Genomic DNA, 21,769 nt, shown 5'->3' on the forward strand with positions numbered 1-21,769 from the left:
TTTTTGTGTGTGTGTGTGCGTGTGTTAAAAGAACATTTTACTCATTGGTTTGTTTAAACTGTAGGAGATTACATTCACTCATTGTGGGTGTATTGGACAGAAGGAGTGACTTTTTTTTAAGCTATACAGTTTGAAAGTTTTAATATCATCAGTGATCATGGCGCAAAAAAAACAAAACCCTGTAAAATAAAGTCAAAAACCACCAGAATTCTGCTGTCAGTGACACACCAAATCTAATTATAGTTGGAGGCAATTATTCAAATTCACCAGTCAACTGTTGTACTGTCAGCACATAATTCCTTACAGCTCTGTGGAAATGAGCAGGAAGACTTCTAACCTTGACTACACCACTGTCCGTCTTGCTTTGAGCTGCAATTCCTCCCCCAAAATTATACTATCACTACAAATAACCATCAATCACACTCTTTTACCTCCAAATACGCTGTGACTCGCCAAATTGAAACTCCAGCGCACGTTTTCCTTGCACAGCTTTAATCTTGCGTGGCAGTATTTCAAAAGTTTATTGGACAGATTGTTTGCTGACACAAACACGCAAACACGTAAACACTCATGCGCCCACATGCATACATACATGAACACCAACTGTGAGAAGATGCCCAGGGAGCATTACTATTCAAGGTGTTGCCAGAGTATTTACGCCCTTCCTCTGGTGTGCAGTTGACCCATAAAATTACTGAGCCAAATGGATGTTTGACTCCAACAACACCCTTAGGATGTTTATGCTGCACTGCAAAATGCAGTCAGCTTCAAATTGCCCTGGAGTAATTGCAGGTTTTCCAAAAAGCCACGATGGCTCTCGCAAGCTCCAGCGCTAACATGTCTGATTTGGAGCTGAGATATAAAGGTGTTTTTTTTTTTTTTTTTTGAATGTGGGATGATTTGGGTAAAGGATGGTTGGAAAGGGATCAGCGTGGTTATATAAATCCACACCTTGGGCAATGTCTTATGTTGGAACTAGAAAGGGGTGGGTGGAGAAAAGCAAAAGCTCTGCAAGCTGTTGCACACGGGGATAGGGAAATGATCCCAGGCATCTTGTTTGCATTGTCTTGCGTGGCCATTGTTTTGTGAATGTCATGCAGCAGCTTCCAGCTCTCAGTGTGTTGGAGAGGGTTGAAGCGGAGTACTATGACAGTACACACAAGTATGGATGCACACACAGACATCTACACTTGCACACACACACACACACACACACACACACACACACACACATACAGTTCCAGCTCTTCTAAAGTGTTGCAGAGGGTTGGAGAGTAGCTTACAGCTTTTCCCCCTATAGCCGCAGTCTGGAAAAGCTCCATTACAGTGTGTACATCGCCCTCTGCTGGCCGACTGTGTGAACTGCATCCACACACAGCTCCAATAACTGACCCTAAATGTCTTCATCCTCAATTTTGTTTCCTCCTCATGACAGTTGATGCTATCTCCAGCTGTTCCATTTGAACCATTCTTTAGCTCCCTGGCAACCAGAGGCCCTATTTATCAATGCAAAGTACATACTTAACATTGTTTTATCACCTTTTATACTTCATAACTGTTTTCTAATTTTATTATACTTGGTTATAGACATGATTTTGAACTGATTACAGAAAGTAAAGCATCCTGCTGTTTCAGGTCTCTACAAACTCAGCTGAAAAACATAGTTAAATACTGTGCAGTGCATTTTTATGTGTATTTGGATTTCTTATATTAGGGTTTTCTGTTCATAATAAAGGTCTAACTCCCAGTTAGACCTTTCTGGGGTCTAATTGATGCCAAGCGTAAGTAGCTTCACTATGTAGTATAACATTCTGTGCATTTCTTTGCCAAAAAGTCATTAAAAAACATAAAAATTAATATATTCTGTATTTGTTTGTGCATAGCTCTTATAAGATACAACATATTTCCTTATTTGGTGTTTAAATAATGTTTCATAGTAATATTTGTATTTCATCACCTTCAACCAAATACCCAAGTTGCCCCTGTTACGACCCTGCCTAGGGGGAAACCCTGGCGCAACATGAAAAACGAGACTCCCCTCGTCCCAGCTTCCAAGAACCACCAACAACAAAGGATTTAAAGCCCTTTAAAGGTTTATTTAAAATCTTAGCTTCAGGGTGGGCCAACAGCAAAACAATAAACAAAAGGGAACTAAAGCTGAGCAACCTAAAATTACCAACTCAAACAAAAAGGAACAAAAAGTCAAGTTGCTAACCTAACTCCTAACTTAAGAAAAACAGAAGAAAAAAATTATCAAACAAAAATGCTACCAAATCTGAACTATTATATCAATTTAGCAAATCTAGGTACAACATTTCACACTGAAATATGTCAGCTGGCAGGCTGGCTGGGAGTAGAGAGAGGAGAGTGTGCATGAGCTGAGGGAAGCCGGCCTTTAAACTGCAAGCTTGGAAGCTGGAACCCATTAGCTCCCTGGAACAACCTGCACACTCACAATCATTCAATCAGCCGAGCTCACCTGCAGCCCATCACACACAGGCACCACCAGAGAGAGGGAGAGAGAGATCCATAACACATGCACAGAGGGATTTAAAGTACATACAGTAAATACATTGAAAATGTTGAGATGACCTTGGGGTTGTAACACCCCATCAATGCCATGTTGTGGCAAAGGAAAGGGTTACTACTTCAAATACTTTATAATAGGTCATAAGAAAGAGAAACATATATTTGACTGACTTGACCTGACTTTGTACTGAGCGAACCTGAAGAAGCTACAGGCAAAACGCGTTGTTCGCTCTTAATAAAGTCACAGTAAAGTCATTACAGTGCGCAGTGGTTAATTTTGATTTTCATCAAATATATATTTGTATTATATCTACACTCACAGTACAGCTGTGGCACCTGTGGGTCCCCAAATGAAGAATTAATGTCATATCATAACATATGAGTTGACAGGAAATGAAAAAAGTTATTCAAAGTTTTTGAGATATGAAGTTCCAACAAGACAGCGAAGTTATGAATGTTGCTTATAAATCAGTAATTATCTGTGTAGTGTTGTAATCTTGGATCATCTGCCTTGCTGTGCACTCAGAAAAAAACTTTGATTGGGGGTCTTTGGCAAAATAAGGACTTTAAGGAAACAATAAGACATATAGTGAATTGAGGGATTTCAGTATTTATGCTCATAAATAAAGATGTTAACAATTACAAACTTAAACCTCACATATAAATTCTTAAAATGCAAGCAGCACTCAGACAAATTAAAGCCTAATTTAGATAACATAAAATGTAATGTAAGCAAAGCCCATGCTGCGGGCACCGACCAGTGCATGAACAACACAACCACAGTGTGATCCTATGCTGGTAAAATACAAGGACCAGTGAGTTTTGAGCTTATCCCTGTCACCCCTCATGTACTTCAGGCCCACCGTGGCTCAATACGTACTGTGTGTAGAGAGGTATGTAATTGATATACTTTTTACTGCTCACAGGATCCCATCCCACTGAGACTAAAACTCTATCAAATACTCTGCTCACAAACAGTCTCCTCTGGTCTAAAGGCCCCTATCAGTATTAAGTGAACATCGTCCGCCTCGTTCATGTCAGTAGTGATTTCCTGGCTGTATTTTTGATAACAGGCTGCATAAAATATGAGGAGATAATACAGCTTGAAATGGAGATAATAGCTATAAAGTTGGGTGTGTTTTTGACAACCGGAAAGACTTATTTTATGTAATAAATTTGTCTGGATTTTACTCCATTCAAGGGTCCCATAACCTTAGTAATTTGGCTACTTTGGCAACGAAGCTACAATAAATAGAAATTGACAGCTGTTAAAAGATTCTTTACCTGATTGCTTTAAGTCCATTGATGTTGTTAATGTGTCAATTTTGGAAAGGTATTTTAGAACCATTTTTCTTTTTGTTGTGCAGCCTTGATGAAGGGATTTCTGCCAAACTGCCTCGGCTTTTAATGTGACGATAAAAATATTTTTTTGCAGAACATTCATCATCATCCATTTGTCGCAGACTCTGGTCTTTCTCTCCGACTTTTAATGGTTAAAATGAGCCAAAAAAGTTTCGAATTTCCCTAAAATGAGGGATGGTATTTAATACAATGTGTGAACTCAGGGACAACCTTACTAAGTATTACACATTGTCATTCACTTCTCTATCTCACCTTGCAGTTAAGGAGCATTTATTTAAGTCAGTCAATTACAAGGAAGGTACTTACAAGAGGACATATTTCACTATCAAATCAATAAATATTCCAGCAAAAAGACCTCCATTCTCCACTTTCATACCAAGCTGGATTTTTTTTTCTTTGTCATTATTGCAAAAATGTTTTATTTGAATGTGTAGTATGACCTCTACACCCTGTACTCTTTGAAAGGGATATTGAAAACCCTCCTGTGGAGCAATTGTTGTTAGCAGTAACTGTCACCGTTTGAAATCCTAATTTGCTATAAATCAGAAAACAAGCTTATCGCCAACTGAGAAAATTGCAGCAGCCTTTTTTTATTTTTATGTTTTGGACATTTATCCTTTCACAGACAGTAAATGACTGCTGTGATGGCAAAGCAAAGAAAAGTCAGTTTGCACAATAAAGTATGAGGTGGATTTGAGCCTTCGGTATGATATGCTAATACTCATACACTGAGTGAAAATGTCTCCCTTTCTTGTGTATTGTGCCTGTTGCAGTTTTCTACTATTTAAAAAAGTGGCCAGAAGGTAAGAAAGTAGCCTTCAGAACAACTATGGCTAGGTTCCTTATCTCTAGTATTACAGTATTACACTAGCACACTAGCACTAGCATCACTAGCTATACAATAAAGACTTAAACATCCAACATCCATGACTGATTTGTTTTGGCCACTTAGTGGCAACAGAAACAAGCTGTAAACATCACAATGACATATTTAATACATTTTACAGATTTACATTTTACACCTCCAGCAGTTATGAAGCCACATTACTGTCACCATTGACCAGCAGAGACTTTCATCACGCACCCACCCCAGGAAGGCCTTTGGTAGCATGTCTGGCTTCCTGCTGAAATCATGCAGTGAAGAGATGGCAGAGAACTGGTGCCTCATCTACCAGAAATCTTTGGACTTGCATACTGTTCCTTCCATCTGGAAAAATTCCTGTTCCTAAAAAAAGCATACTGTAAGCAAAATGACTATCAACCAGTTGCTTTGACTTCTGTAGTTATGAAATGTTTTGAGAAAATCATTATCAGCCTATTGAAAATAGAAGTCAACTGCTCAGTAAACCCTTTACAGTTTGCTTACAGGTGTAAAAGAGGTACAGATGATGCTGTCACAGCCATGGTGCATTTTATATCCAAGCACCTAGAGGATTCTGCTTATGTACGTCTTTTATTTGTAGATTTTAGCTCAGCATTTATCACATTACAGCCATATCTATAAGTTAGGAAGCTGGGTGAGCTGAATGTCCAACCTCTCATTATTAGATGTACAACTCATTTTTGACCAACCATAAACAACAGGTCAGTGTTAATGGTATTCTTTCAGTACCCTGAACCTTGAACACAGGGGTCTTCCAGGGGTGTGTTAGTTCACCTGTCCTTTTTACTTTATACACTTAATGAGTGTAGGAGCCATGACCCTAATAACTACATCATTAAATTATCGGATAATATTGCCAGGTTTAGGTTTAATGAGGACGGCTAGCAACATTTCAGAATGTTATTCAGAAAAACAAAGATTTGCAGTATGGTGTGATAATAACCATGTTGTGTTGAATGTTAAAAAGACAGGAGATGGTGTGACACTAGAAGAGTGAAACCATCTCACAGGTCTTCTCGTACAAATACCTTGGTACACACTGACTTGGAGCACGCATGTTGACGGTCTTTGTAGCAGACTAATACAACGTCTGCACTTTTTGCTGTGACTCAGAGTTCATGATGTTGATCAGAAGTTTATGGTAGTCTCTTATCAGGCCGTCTTTGAGAGCCTAATTAGATACGGCATCGCATCACAGCTTGGTTTGGTAACCTCTCTGTACAATTGAGTGTCCAAACTAGTCCAACTCATGTAAACTGCATGGAAGATAATGGGTGTATGACAGCATCCATCCCCTACAAAAAGGCTGTTCAGAGGCAAGCCAACAAGATAATAACTGACCCATCCCTTGTGCTATACAGTGAGCACCAGCCACTGCCATCAGGGAGCAGGTTTAATGTACCACATTATCGATTGAATAGATTTAAAAACTCTTTTATCTCTACTTCAATAAAAAATTTTAAATGGTGGCAGATGAAATAAGGATGAAATCAATATAAAAACCAACAGAGCTTATATTTACTTACTGACTATTTTCCAGTTGTCGCACCTTTCCATACTTTTCTTTATTATAGGATTTTATCTATTTAACATCAGTGTATGTTTTTTTCTGTCTTTTCACTATATGTTTTTTTATTATTATGTTCTTAGATATGTCTCTTGTTCCCTGCAGCTATCTTACCCTGTCTTTTATGTATGTGGGACGTTTTTTATGGATGCAGCAAATTTCCTGTGTGGGGACAATAAACTAAATCTTGAATCTTAGCATTTATTTGGAGATGTGTTTCTGGCTACCCTACAGATGTAAATCCATGTGTCACTCTCCTTTTTTTCATTTTGGTCTCCACTTACTCCTGAGGGAATTACCCCACCACAGTATGTTCACCAACTAGTTTTTTACTGTATTTGTTTGCCAATTGGTGCTGAGCAGCTGGTGTGCAATGGGTTTTTAGAGCGCTTTTGCTGAAAACAATTGACAGCTGTGGCCAAATAGGTTATGAGGGGAAGAGTGAACAAAAACAGGAAAGTTGCAGGACGGAAAACCAAAATAATGAGCTGAAAGATGCTATAAATCTTAGGTTGTGTTGCTTGGGTTCATCAGAGACCTCTGTCACATTACACATAGTCAGACACCTGTTCAGGGCAAGTACTTTTGTGTGACAACAACAGGCTTGACACATTCTTCAAAGATAAATTGATCAATTTTATATTGCCAGATAAGTATTAGCTGATATGTTTGATTCCTAGTAATGGCTAGTGTTACAACTTGCTAGAACTAATAGTAGCTGGTAAGCAGTTATTTTGGGGGTTGTTCATTATTTCACCAAATGTCCCAACACAAATTACCCCCATTGTTTGAGTCTTGTGATTTTTAACGGTGCATGTAATAGTTCTGTGTATGTTTGTCATGCACAAACACTTGCTTTCAGTAGGCAGATGTGACAAGAGTTTACTCTAACAGCCAGGTAAACACTCTCAGTCACAACCTGGGTTGGCTTGAGCAGGAGCAAAAAAGAAAAAAAAAGGGCCCCTAGACTATGACACAACAGTTCTGAAACAACAAACAGTTCAGCTTTTATCCAGCTGAATCATTCAGGGTTCAACCCTCATGATGCCTCAGACCTTGAGGGTACAGAGTTGAGAATCTGCTGGGCAAAGTCTACAGGTACATGTAGACTCCCTGAGCAAGAAAATGTCTCTGTCAATAGAGGGGCACTTAAGTGGATCTAGCTTTAATAGAGTACACAGACAGCCTGGATATACTGGATGTCAACACAATTAGCGCCTGAAATGCTCCTGTAATAAGTTTGTCAGCTGTTACCACATAGAACTTGAGCTGAGTCATAGATGATGGATTTGAAAGATGTATGTGTTTGTTGTGTGTCCGTGTGTGTGTAATAAACAGTTGTGACGTCTTTGGAATTACACGTGTGTGTGTGTGTGTGTGTGTGTGTGTGTGTGTGTGTGTGTGTGTGTGTGTGTGTGTGTGTGTGTGTGTGTGAGTGTGTGTGTGTGTGTGTGTGTGTGTGTGTGTGAGTCAGCAAGATGAAAGAGACAACGTATCCCTTTTGGATCTGCAAACGCGCACACATAAGCACAGACACACATACAGGTAGGCATACAAGGACGCGCGCAAAGCAAAATCAAACTCTCGCTCAGACCGGATATGAACATGATTCAAGGAGTCACCAGGGAGTGTCATTTCTAAGTATCTCCAATGGGACTCGCCTCAGGTAATCCATAAGCAATTATTCTGGGGAGACAACAGACAGGCCTGTCATATCCGTTCTCCTCTGTGCAAATGCACTCAGGCAAGAACAAGCGCTGCCACGAGCATGTGCACACACACACACACACATTTGTATATGGATGTGCAAATCTGAGCATCTTCCTCTCACCTTTTTCTCCCACCTCCTCTCTCCTTCACACACAAATACACCTAATCTCACGCATGCTCTCGTTGCTCTTCTTGCTCACACAAACTCAACAAATTCACATGTTTTCTCTCCTCTCACATTCTGTCTCACTTTCACACTCACCTTCTCTCCTCCGTGCACACTCACATATAGGACTTTAAATTTCAGTCCTAACAAGGTCCTTCCACTGACCTTATTTATTCCTTCTTGATAAACTTAAAGGGACACTCTGATTTTATACAAGGGTATGTTTACGTGTCATGAGCAGTACTATTCAACCTATGGAAACAGCCCCTGAATGTCCCTGAAATAACCATGATGATGTCATCAGGGACTTCAAAATGTCTGTTACAATACAAACTTGGAGCTACATGTAGTGTTTTGGAGACATTGATTTACCAGACAGGAAAATGTTTGAACAAAAGATGATACTGTGTTGGGGAATCACCCATATTCGGGGACAGTCAGGAAAATGTCAGCCTTTGGTGCATCAACCGCTGACTGTACATTTGTCTTTTTATGAGTTGCTCAACTTTTACTTGGAAGTACAATAGTGAATCACGGAAGTTTCACTAAATCTGGGTGAATAATGAATGAAAAAAGGAAATTTCCCCCAATACAAAATCCTTAAGTTAAACCAACTACCCTGAAGCTATTCTTGATGATAGTTAACTGCAACGTAAAATATTAATCCAACACTGAGGATAAACCAAAATCTAATCACGTCTCAGAAACGTTGTTACTCCAAAGATCTAAACCTCAATTTGTCTCTCACAAGTACAAAAACACAAGAACACACATACACATATACAATCAAAGAAGTACAGCCTTGTTTGTCCTTCCACCTTCCCACATCAGAGACCCTCTCTAGTACTTTCCTTATAAAAATGAAAGGCAGTGTCTTGCTGATACAAGCAATGCTCCCCTGAATTTTAAAAACACAGATGAAACACACCAGAGTCCTTAGACGACCTGCACTGCACACTGCCCCACTGGGACTCCTTTATAAAATGTTCGACTCTTAGTTTGGACTCAGTCAAGGGAGAAATGAGCAGAAACGGCTCAAACACCTAGCTAACACCCTGCCCGTGTCTGCTACCTTTTTAATTCATGCCTTTATCGCTTCTTGTCGCTTGGTTGCTCCCTTCTCTTGTCTCCCTTATATATGTATATTTTTTCCAATTACTTGAGTGCACAAAAGCCCTTGCCCATTTGGAGTGCAATAAATTATCGTCTCTTAATTAGGCATCGAGGCGGTAAAAGCATGTCTGTCCAAGTTGAGAGGTGCAAACTAATTGGATTCTTGACTGGCTGTCTGGATAAAATTGCTAGACTATCAAAGCGAGATTGAGTGAGTGATTGAGAAGGTGGGAAAGAAATGCAGTGTGTAAATGAGTTTTAAGAGGGGAAACCCAGAAAAGGGAGAAGTACTGAGAAAGGCGGATTGTCAGAAAAGCGAGTGGGAAGATGGCAAAAGATGAAGGGAATTGGGAAGCAAGAAAGGCCTAGACAAAGACACATATGATGATATGCAGTATTTAGTCATAGAGATAAAACACAGTAACAGGCAAAGATACCCAGATCAGTCACAAATCCAGAATGTGTAGTTTCAAATCAAAATCAAGTTTACACAGATTTAGTATACTCCTGATTATTGCATTTTAATGATACCATTTTGTACCCATTTTGTACCTTGAAGGTAGAGAGTTCAACTTAATACTTTTCTTGCTGAACATTCCAGACACCCTATCCATTAGTGAGGTTTTCCCCGCCAATCTAACTCAAAGGTAGGCCACCTTTGTATTACTGGCCGCCACCTTTTTGTTGAAAATGTGAGCATGTGATGTTGATGGAACGGAAAAGGTGGAACTCAACTGCAAGGGCAGTGCTGCACCAAGACAGTCAACGGTGGTCAAGGCAGTAGTTGCAAGCATGTTTTGATTTAATGACTAAAAGATTACATTTGTAAGATGAACATCAATACTCTCTACACCGTCACTCAGAGACTAACGTTGATGGAGCGGAACAGCGAAACTCCAGCAGTAACAAACGAGACCGGCTGACCAATACATACACCGCAGCATTAAACAACCTAAACCAACTCTAAGGTGAAGAAAGTAACTCTGAACAGTCTGTTTCACCTCAAAAACCTTGCGCCCGCGCAGCGTCTTGGACAACAATGGCTTTTCCTAGAGCTGACAGTGCAGCAGAGAGGCCGCTCTCCACTGCTGGAGATATGATGTTAATAACAACATAACAGAGCACTTTGCCTTCCCCTCATTTTGTCATTCTCATACAAGCAGGAGACTGTAAGATACTTTCCAATTAATTCATTAATTAATTAAGCAGTTAACTTTTTAAAATAAAAAGGCTGCGGACCATTTATTTTATCTGCCAGTGTGAGAAATGCTACTGTCATTTGTCACAACCTTTGTTTTTCATCATTTTGTTCCATCTTGGTATTAAATTTAAATCCCTATGGATACTTTCATCTGTCAAATCAAACCACTCTAAAGGTGCTAAAACTGTATGTGCCACACTACACATGTTCTCCAGCCTTTGTCACCTTTGTCTCAAAAAAATCCAGGGAAAAACCTGATTAGTAAAGTGATCATTCCTTCCTTTGGCCTTAATTGTGCCCCAGGCCTGGTCTGATCAATAGACTAAATTGTTCATCACAAAAGCCTTCAGTGCCTGTCTGGTGCAACAGATTAGAATGCAAGGTTGGTGCATACATAACAAGTCTGTGATTAAGATCAAATGCAATAAAGTAGAAATGAGGGGTCTCCATTCCAAAAATGCTATCAAAAGATGCAAAATTGGTTTTGGTAAGCAGGGGTTTTGTTAAGCATTATTCAGGAGGTAGAGAAAGGTGAGAGGAGTCCTGATAAGGTACCTGATTCTCATTAACAACCCAATATCTGTCTTCTCTCCTTTCAAGGGGTGGTGAGCTGGGTATGAGACCAAAGCTAGTGTGTGAGCAAGGAGTAAGCTGCAATTGTTGTTTTTTCAAAGTGTTCTACAAAGGGATGAGCTTAATACTGGAAAGGGAAAGACAAACATATTTTTGGAAAAGTTGCATTAATTAATGACTGTGCTTAATGGTGCTGAAAGACAGGATGAACCGGCAACAATGGAATACCCACTACTACCTCCAAATCCCCCAACAGCTAGCCTGCAATTAACACAGACTGTGTAAAGGCTAATTGCAGGCTAAAGAAGTAGACAACCCTCCTTTTGCCCTTTTAACCTCAACATCTTGAGAATAGAGCCAGGCAATAAGCTCAGGACATTTTTGAAGGATTTTCCTGAGGTCATAGGTAGGTATAACTGCCAGACAGCCTTTGGGCCCTTACTCCACCTGCTCACAGGTGAGGCCCAGCTGGCAGCCAAACACCTTGTAGCATTCTCTCAGATGTACTTAAGCCAAGTGAAGACGGCAACTCTAGATCCAGATCAGGCCAAGAAGCAGCGGTACCAGCGCCAGCAAACTGGCCTTCAAGGACATCAGCCAAGTTCCTGGATTCATGCTGGCAGCTGTTGCAGCCAGCAAACTCCACAGCTCTGGTGGTCATCAAGGCGCTTGACCAGAAGGTGGTACAGTTTGGCAACAGCACATCAAAGGAGATGGTTGACTGCCTTCAGTGGGAAATATTTGCTACACAGCAAACCTTTCATTCATGGTCAGAGAGACAATTGGAGACCATGGAGAGTCCTGCAGGCTGCCCGCCCCTTCCCTTCTAATGCTTGACCTGAAACCTGTTAGCCACAATAGCCACAATAACTTCAATAATAGTCCTGTAATAATGGCAGTTTTACCTTCACACTAGCAATTATTTGTCAGACTGGGTGTGGGATTTCTCAAATATAGGCTATTTAAAATGTAATGTTTAATAGTACTATAAGAGTCAAATGATCCCTTAAGGATAAAAGGTGCAAACCACAGAATAGCATCTGTGGAGGTGGCAAGGATTCAATGTCTTGCTCAAAGACACTTCAGTAGAGCAGATGCTTGCTGAAACTGGATAAGGTTCCTTTTTGATCTTTTTCTAGTTGAAGGACAGTCTGACATCATGGATCCTTAAGAAAAAGCTTCTGCTTAAGATTAAATGCCAGAGGACCTGCTTTCATGTAGCTGGCAAAACACAAATAATTAAGTGAATGAGTGGAACACCCACATTTTCTAAATAGGGCATCTGCAGACCTCTTTTTTCTAATTTTCCATGTGACATTTGAGCTAAGCGCACATAACTGCACCAGTTTGAATTCAAGTTATTCATCCCTGTTAGTCTTACTGTGGAATAATTAAGCTCCTCCTTGCTAGTTTTTCACTTGTTAGGCTAGGAAACACATTCTTCTATTACCTTTACCTTTTTGAAGCAAGTGTATACTTTGTCCTTTTTTCTAAGGAAATTATTATGACTTATGTCTCAACCACGTGCTGTGTTCCAAGAATCTTTAATGCAATAAGGAAGTGAGTGCTGTGAGATTTTACAAAGACATTAACACAAACACACTCAGTTTAGGCAACAGAATACCCTTTAGGAATAAAGAAACGACAATGTCCTGATTGCATATTGATCTTTTTAAAACACCCTGGATTACAATAGAACATTATGACTGCAGTCAAACCGTATGACTTATTATAGCACATTTTCTCTACTCATACTCAGTTCTACTCTAAACAAGACACACATGGTCTCTAATAGTGCATTGACTTGTGAATAACTTTCCCTTAAATAACTAACCAAATTGACGATTTAATAGATAGTGACTTAGAGGAATCAGAGGATGCTTGGTGTAGATCCACATGTTTAACTCAGTAGAAATGAGAAGATGAGATATGATATGTAATAAATGGATATGTTCAGTTCCAGTTTTAGATTTCCATGGATAACAATTAACTGATAAGATTTGTATCTTAGGAAATACTGCTGCCAATTAATGTCCATAATGCAGTGACATGTCTGTTGGGTTTATATGCTTATTTTCTTGAATCTTAACAGTGACATCTGCTGGACATTTAGAGAATTAATTTCCTTAAGCTGGAAGACAGCATAGAGAGCAAGGCTCTTGCATAGCCTGCTACAAATACACATATAGAGCTAGTAAGAGTTGAACAAGGAAACATTCTTATTTAGCGTAGAATAAGTTGTTTAATCATGAAAAATCTAATTTTTCCACTGCATTTGGCTTGGATGTACAGTGGCCCATCATCGTAATTTCTTATGAACATATAAGCTTTATTTTGTCTTTGTCGTTACTGTGGTTATGCACCAAATTCTCTTGCATTTTCCAGATCCACTCCTGAGGGAGTTGGCCATTATTTCCCCTCTGTTCGTGTCTCAAAATGCTGTCATTGCCTATTTGCTTAAAATGGCAAATTTTTACCACCAAGAAGCCAGAGACACATGCCCAAGTTCACTTACCCCACACACACACATACACACACACACACACACACACACACACACACACACACACACACACACACACACACACACACATACACATACACATCAGGACAACAAGAGCCCATAGCATAAGCTCCCCAAGGAGTACAGAGGACTGTCTCTTTTGGAGTCTTGTCTTTCTCTCTGTGCTGTGGCTTAGCTGCAAAAATCCTCTGGGGAATGTAGAGCCCCAAGACTACCCATACAAGTACAATTGCAGTGGTAGCACGAACAGCAACACACTCCACCAACTCTGGCCTGATGCTATGTACAAAAGTGGGACAGTGTTTGCCTAAAGGAGAGTAAAGTGGTCTTGTGAAGGAAGGTCAGTGGTTCAAATTCCAAGACCCATGGGGAAAAATGGAATGAGTAACAGTCCCTGCTTGTTGCTAAAGTATATCCAAGGTGCCCTTGAGGGGGAAAAAAGGCCCACAGTTGCTGCTAGAGCTGTTTAAGCACCTGGACTTTCACACCAAATCTCGAGTCTTAATATGGTGGTGCGTCACTGTATGTACTGTACTATATGTGGACCAAGGTTGTGTAGGAAGAACAACACACAAGCTCAGCAAATCCTTCCCTTGATAAAGGTTAATAAAATAGTTGGTCCTCAACCTTTTGCGGTACCTTTCAGCTGAAGAGCAAAATCCCAAGACACATTAAGTTATTGTATTGATTGTTTGAAATGTCACACAAAGTCTTGTATGAGAACACAAGAGTGTCAGTAAGCACATTTAACTGCTGAACTTGGCTTAAATTGCATTCAACTTGGATGGAAAAGGTTAGAATTAAGGGCCAAGAAATGTTGTTTTTATAAAGCAAACACAATTGCTTGACAAGGGTTTCAGAAAATCTCAAGGCGTACCTCCATTGCAGTAGGCCAACAATGAATTCATTGTTTTGTCATGTAGGAAACTATCACCTAAGTACAGAAGATACTGTACAGTTTTAAGAGGATAATTGCTCTCTACGGACATCCACATATCAAGAAATGACACCATTTATGCTTGGTTTGCTCCTTTTTAGAGAAGCACAGATGGCCTCATATTGAGACTCATGATTTTATAGGTTTAATATGCAATCAGTATAATTGTGTAATAGATACTGTGAAACTAGTTGTGATGACACATTCTACTAATTAAATTCAGTCAGTAATCCACATTTCTTAGCTGTGCTTCCACAATTTTGCCTTTAATGTTAAGTTATTTATATGCATATATGCTGATAGTAAATGCACACTGTGTATCTCCTTAGAGCAGTAGCTGTAGAAAGCAACCCTTATAACTGTTATCTATGTGCTTGACAAGTCTACTTATGTCATGGTAAATGGTAAATGGACTGTACTTGTATAGCGCCTTTCTAGTCTTCCGACCACTCAAAGCGCTTTTTACACTACGAATCACATTCACCCATTCACACACATTCATACACTGAATGGGTACAGGGGCTACCATGCAATGTCCCAACCTGCCCATCAGAGAAAGCTAACCATTCACACACATTCATACACTGATGGCACAGCCATCAGGAGCAATTTTGGGGTTAAGTGTCTTGCCCAAGGACACATCGGCATGTGGACTGGAGGAGCCGGGAATTGAACCACCGATCTTCCGATTAGTGGACGACCCGCTCTACCTCCTGAGCCACAGCCGCCCCGTCATCTTCAACATAGCCTCTGTATTTACAGGTTGAATAGCAGACAAACAAGCACACACCTCCATTATTTGTGGATGGCAACCTATAAATTGTCTTTGTCATTTTTAGTGTTCGGGAGCTTTTGGTAAACTCATTTCACTCTCTCACACCACTGAGCCGTGTGAACGACACACAAAGCCTCAGTTCATGTTAGCTGTTCGCCGACAAAATCCCACTGAACCCTGGCGTCAGAAGAACAATTGCTCCCTGGAAAATCAGGAAGAGCCCCAAATGTCTACGGGAAGTTCACATGATAAACTCAACAACTTCCCTTTCCACAGGAAATTCATCAACTCCAATGAACTTGACACGTTGAGGTCTAAACTTAGATGTTGACATTAGCACCTGCCTGGATGATTCATCGTTTGAAGAAAAAATACAGATCAAGTGCTGTGATGCCTTCTGCAGCATCTGTTCCCATGTATAACCATATTATTAGAAACTCCATCCACAAAGGGATAACTTATTACCTTATGGTGTAGTCAAGACGATTAGACTCCACATAGCTAGATAAATCTAATAACTAAAAATAGTCACTGATCCAAGGTTAGACACATGGGCAATGTGGTTTTGCGACCTAGCTTCTAAAAACTAATTCAGATAAAATGGTCTAAGAAAGAATATTACATTTTTGGTTGAACTGCTCACAGCGTTGTTGACACTTTGGGAACCACTGATGTTCAGGGACTATCCATGTAGGTTTATAGTTTATGTCTGGGAACACACGTGGTTGATTTTGTCTTAAATTGAGATGGGAAAAATGTGCAGCGCCTTCTTGAAGGGCACCAGTAACTTTAAGGAGACATGGAGAGACACCAAAATGCCATACTCTTAACTTATTGAATTTGGGATTGCTTGCATCTTTGTGCGTCCCCTAGAAAGAAAGACAGAAATGGCTCCTGGCATTTCACCCCATCCTGCTTTATGAGAACGGCTCCTGACATTCTCACTCTGCTGTATTGCTTCAGTGGATAAAAAGCACACTTTAATGTGAAAAGGAACATTTATTTTTGACCTTCTCATAGACTTATCTCAGACAACAGTGATGTAAGCACTCATATCCTGTTTTTCCATAAAAATGTCCACAGAGACAGAACATATAACACCAAGGTCATAAAGTTCAAATGGAAACATTAAATAAAGCACTATATATTCGTATCAGATACAATGAAAACATAGCTACAGTTCAATTTATTGCCAAGAAAACACTGAATTAAAGAATAAACTGTTATTTGTCCTCCATACCTTTTTTAGTGTACCGGTTATTGAAACAAAGCGACATTGAGAAATACAACCAAATCTTTCTATTTACACTGAAGATCTCCATTTTTGTCACTGTTAAACATTATTACACACAGAGCAAAACTGAATCATAGAATATAGAATTGATGATGTCATTTTGGTAGTTTAATGGTCTTGACTTTGCGGCTGAATCTCTTGTTACTCCACCTGGAGGCGGGGTATGCTTTTTATCTCTTGTGGAATGAAAGTGGAGGCAATAAGTGCTAGAAAAATGCAAATTGCACATCAACATTATTTTGCCTCCATTAATAAACATTATATTACCTATTTAGACCTTTTTGTCCCTTCTTAAATAACAAAGAATTATGTAAAATCTAATCAAGTTGGCTTGAAATTGACTGCTCATGGGTGGATGGTCAATCCCCAAAGATGAAGTGGACTAACCACTTTAAAGATGATATTCCAGGAATACAGCCAGGTATTGCAGGTGATTCTCCAACTGTGGAGTAAGTTAACATCAGATGCTCACAAATAAGAATCAGCCGATAGCTGAAGTGAAGAGTGAGGTGCACCCTACTGACATCATCATTGTGCAACAAGTCTGAGGACAGCCTCTTGTGCATGGTGTAGTCTCAATAAAGTGAATGAAGTGTGTTTTTATTCAAGGATTAACTGAACTTTTAACCTTTTCAAATAATATGTTGCATGTGGATTTGATGAAATAAGACCTCAGTGTGAAAATGACAGGAAAAAATCAAACATTTTGAAAAGATAAAATGGGAAGACACTCTCTGTCACAAGCAAATTAATAGTTCTGGAGTATTGGCACACCAGTACAGTATGTCTCACTAAACAGCCATATGCTTGTTTTATAGAAAAGTGAGAGAAAAAGAAAAATTGCAGCAAAAAAGCATTTCACCCCCTTCATTCCAATATTAACCCCGGGCTACAACTGTAACACAACTCACATATTATGTATCACATAAAATCATAATGGCAGGACTTGTCGGACTGCCAAAAAAGGAAATTAACACAATAAGTCAAACAGAACACAACACTTTCCCAATATTAATGCATGTTAATTGCACAAAATGAGTTAAGATATTTAGGCGTTTTCTACAAAACCATGAATAAAGTATGAACAATGTGCAAAAACAAGGACGTCATCTACATTTATGGGACTCCTGCAGTTAATACTAGCATAACGCTATTTCCTCTCTGTCACTTTTTAAAAAAAATTCTGCATTTATTAACTTAGAGTAAAATTTATGTAAATGCATCTGAACAGACAGCAATGGCTACTTTGGTTCCTTTTTAATGAGCAAGGGAAAACATAGATGGGTGGGTGGGTGGGGATTGCGATGAATTTACAAAATATACACCTGTATACCACTTGTTCCAGAAACTGTGATTAATTTAAGTAGTATATAGTGGTGTGTGTATTAGCACATGTTTGATTGTGTTTGTGTGTCTGTAGTGTAAGTATGTGTGGATAATTTCAAGGATTTTCAAAGTGCTCCATCTGATAACGTGGTGTTCAAAAAAAAAAAGAAAAAAATTAGAAACTGACTTGTGGCTTGTTTCCTAGTTGCCATGGTACAAACATGTCCATCGTAGCCCAAAGTGCCTTAGAGTAGGAATTTCTGGTCCAACACTGTCCATTTGTCCTGGTTTCCTCTGGATCGACTCCAACCTTGTGTCATCCATCTAGAACAGGTTTTTCACTAAGCCTTTAAGAGTCAAAGACAACACGAACCAGCATCATATTTGCTTTTAGAAATCATAATAAACTATAATAAACTATGCTTGTTAAGATTCTGGTCCCTAACTGAAAATCACTTTTGAGAAGCTTGGTAAAATAATACCCCAAGCATCACATATTCTCTCTTTTTTACACTGCACTGGGCAACTTTGCACAAATGGTAGCAAGTATGGATTGAAAGAGTTCCATCTTTAAGCTATCTGCTCATACATGCTCATGTTGACTAGTTAGTTTGCAATGGTATGTGCCAAAATAAACCAAATGGAAAAGAAAAATATATCAAACACTTTTGAGTTCAGTTTCTTTGGACAGAGAGTTCTCTAGCTGAGTAGGAAAGTGCACAAGACAAGAATTTAATTTGGACAATTAGGGCGGATTTGTATGAATTAAAGAGCATGGGTGTCTCCTCTGTTCTCCGTTCAAAGATGAGCATTTTCACAAATCTTGCCCAATGCAGCTTTAAGATAAGACCAGTTTATGCTGATTTATTCTGTCTGTCTATAGCTTTCAGTCTTGGGGTTCCAGTCCCTCCAGATGGTCGGGGATGGGTAGACCAGTGAGGATCGTCAGACACTTGTTCCACACGTTGAACACAGGACACACGGGCTGAACAAAGGAGACATGAAACGTGTGCAGGTGCTGGGAGCCAACGGCATCGTAGAAGGTCAGGTAGCCGGCGTCGTAGTCTAACAGAACCCCGACACGCCGCAGGTGGGGCGAAGGCTCAATAGCCAGCTCCTTGCTGTTGTGGCGCACCACCCAGGAGTTGTTGCAACGGCAGAGCACCCAGGAGGCCGAGTTCTTGCCGATCCACTCGTGCTTGGGGGCTGATTTGTAGGCTATACCCACAGCGTACCTAAGGAGGGAGATTCTGTTATCAACAAGTGGAAACCCCAGGCCTTCCCTAAATCACACATATGCCAATAAAACTTACCATGTGCTCCCTCCAATCAGAGCTTCCCAGTAGTGGCGCCCACTGTCGATGTAGACGTTCCCTACCACGCCGTAGCTGCTCTGGCTGGTGAAACGTTCCTGGTTGTGGCCTTTCTTGGACGTGGTTTCGTCCCGCTCCACTGTCAGGTTATCATGTGAGACCTTCAGCTTCTTGTGAGCAGATTTGGGATCCAGCTTGAATGGCTGGCCTGGCAGTGGAGAAGGAAGGAAAATGGAAAACACATTGATTTTCAAGTGTGAATGCATTGAGATCTATTAGAGCCAGCGTTCTTTACAGAACAGCTAATTTCTTTTCAGTTAATTCAATTTCATATTTGCCAAAGGGGGAAAAAATCCATCTAAAGCACAGTAAGTGGAGCAAATGAAAATAATGAATCTAATAAGCTACTCCTGAATGTTTATACACAAAATTTCTGTAAAGGTCGATTCTGTATGGAGCGTTCGTTATCACTTGTCAGTCGCTTACTGTTGGTTTTCAGAGTCCCCGGTTCACTGCTTCTGCTCCCCGCTTGGTTAATGGCCTTGACAACAAAGATATACTTGGTGCCGCTTTGCAGACCGTGCACTGTGTAGTGGTTCTGCTTGATGTTGGGAACAATCATCCAGCTCTCCAATGAGTTACACAGACCTGGGAGGAGAAGGGAAGGGAGGGCGAGATGGGCGAGAAAAAGGCACAGAAGAGAAGGTGGAAGTATAAAGAGGAATCGGTTAATTCGATGAGTTTTCAGTTGTTTAAGGTTCCTAAAATTCTTTTAAGTTTCCTAGAGAGGAGTGCAGTTCAGTACAGCTGTGTGAAAGCATAGCGTACTCAATGATTGGTTGTGTGTGAGCCTGTGGCAGTGGGAACAGGTGAGAGGGTGTGAAAAGGCACAAGAGGAAACCATTTACACTCTGTTGGCTTCACAGCTGCAATATGCTCTCACTGCTTGGCGTGTGTGTGTGTCTTTTTTCTTTTTCTTTTTTTTTTTTTTCTTTTCAATGGCAATCCACTACTGCTACACCACCTCCTAAGGCAAAATGTAGACCACTCAATCATCTGCTTTGGATGCCGTCAAGCAGAATGAAAGTCTGTGTGCATGTGTGCATATTCTCCTTCCTTGTCATGGAAGTAACAGCCATCTTTCTACTCTGTGTTCACCACCCAGCAGTGAAAATATCTGCCAAGAATAATCTTTGAGCTTCCATGAACTTTGCATCTTTGACAACAAAACATGGACTGGGTAGATTAAAGAAAACTAAAGAAAGCCACCAACATGCACCGGCATTGTCCAACATGCTAATACTGAACTCATGAGCAAATATTTACTTCCTCATTGCATCCGGTATGCATATGCATTATTGTGAATCCCTTATGCATAGTTATGCAATATGATCATCAAAAGAAAAATATTAAGGAGTAAAACTTTAAATAACACAAAAGAAATGACTAAAAACAACCCAATTTGCATATATTTGTGTTCTAACCAACCAGAGCACGGAACAGAAATGGCATTGTGACAAATTAATAGTTATGACTTAACCATTGAAGTAAGTACTGCTACCATTCCTACTGGTTTACACTATCAGACTTAATGTGAAAACATTAATTATGATGAAACACATTGCAAATTAATTTAATCAAGCTCGAAGTCCCGCGCATATCAAATCAGAAAACGGCAGACACCATCACTTCCTCAACACAAATTTCCCACAGGAAATCCAATCCAGAGCTCCGTACTGTAAAGAATTATGCATGAGATTTAAGGATGTTGTTTGTGTGTTTTTTTTATACTAACATTAAAAGGCTATTCCACTTCTTGCATAGTGATTGATATGTATTGGTCCAGGGGAGATTTTCTGTGACTCAGACGCCAACAGCAACACCTCTGACATTATCGGATGTGAAAACGGAAGGAGAGAAAAATCACAGCATCTCGGGGAGCTGAAGCACACCAGGATGTGAGAGAAAGAGGGGGCAAGAAAGAGGGGAATCAAGTGTCACATTAGTTTAATGGCTGTCGAGAGAAGGCATTAAACTACTGTAACGTGACACCGCGAGAAGGCAATGACAAAGGTGTGACCTTCGGAAAGATGGGAGGAAAGAAATCAAAGATGGCATGTGGAGTTTGAAAAGGAGGAAGGAAGTGAGGCAGGAAAGAAAGAGTCTAAGAAACAAGAAGGGATGATTTGTGCTGTGAGGTCTGTTTTTGAATTTGGAAAAAAAAAAGGGAAGACTTCAAAAAAAAGAATAGATGAAAGACAGAGAAAAAGCAGTTTGATTGAAAGGGAGGAGGGGAGCTCGTCTTTAGATGCCCTGACCCCATTTTCTACCTTGTAGTTGTTGCTCACTCGAGTGTGCTGTGCTCATGATTTTCTGGGTCGGGTAAGTGTGTGTATGTGTGTGTGTGTGTTAGCGTATACTGTATGCTATGTTGTTGTTCTACAAGACAATTGTGTCACTAAGTGTGTGTCGGGGATGCTGATTCATTTTACAGCC

The 21,769-nt window shown here is 40.0% G+C and overlaps 1 protein-coding gene and 1 long non-coding RNA gene across 3 annotated transcripts in view; one reads left to right on the forward strand and one right to left on the reverse strand.

Annotated features, from left to right (window-relative positions):
- Positions 1 to 21,769, forward strand: part of LOC122976305 — a 214,338-nt gene that overhangs the window by 118,464 nt on the left and 74,105 nt on the right. The window lies entirely within an intron of this gene.
- Positions 16,320 to 21,769, reverse strand: part of LOC122976303 (E3 ubiquitin-protein ligase Midline-1-like) — a 58,287-nt gene continuing 52,837 nt past the window's right edge. For both annotated transcript variants that reach the window (XM_044344709.1, XM_044344707.1), the window contains exons 8-10: positions 19,760 to 19,921; positions 19,274 to 19,481; positions 16,320 to 19,195 (exon numbers count right to left, since the gene is read on the reverse strand). In XM_044344709.1, the coding sequence (XP_044200644.1) occupies positions 18,847 to 19,195; positions 19,274 to 19,481; positions 19,760 to 19,921 (719 nt within the window). In that variant the 3' untranslated portion in view covers positions 16,320 to 18,846. The remainder of the gene's footprint in view (positions 19,196 to 19,273; positions 19,482 to 19,759; positions 19,922 to 21,769) is intronic.

Source organism: Thunnus albacares, chromosome 24, assembly GCF_914725855.1.
Source record: "Thunnus albacares chromosome 24, fThuAlb1.1, whole genome shotgun sequence".
NCBI lineage: Eukaryota > Metazoa > Chordata > Actinopteri > Scombriformes > Scombridae > Thunnus > Thunnus albacares.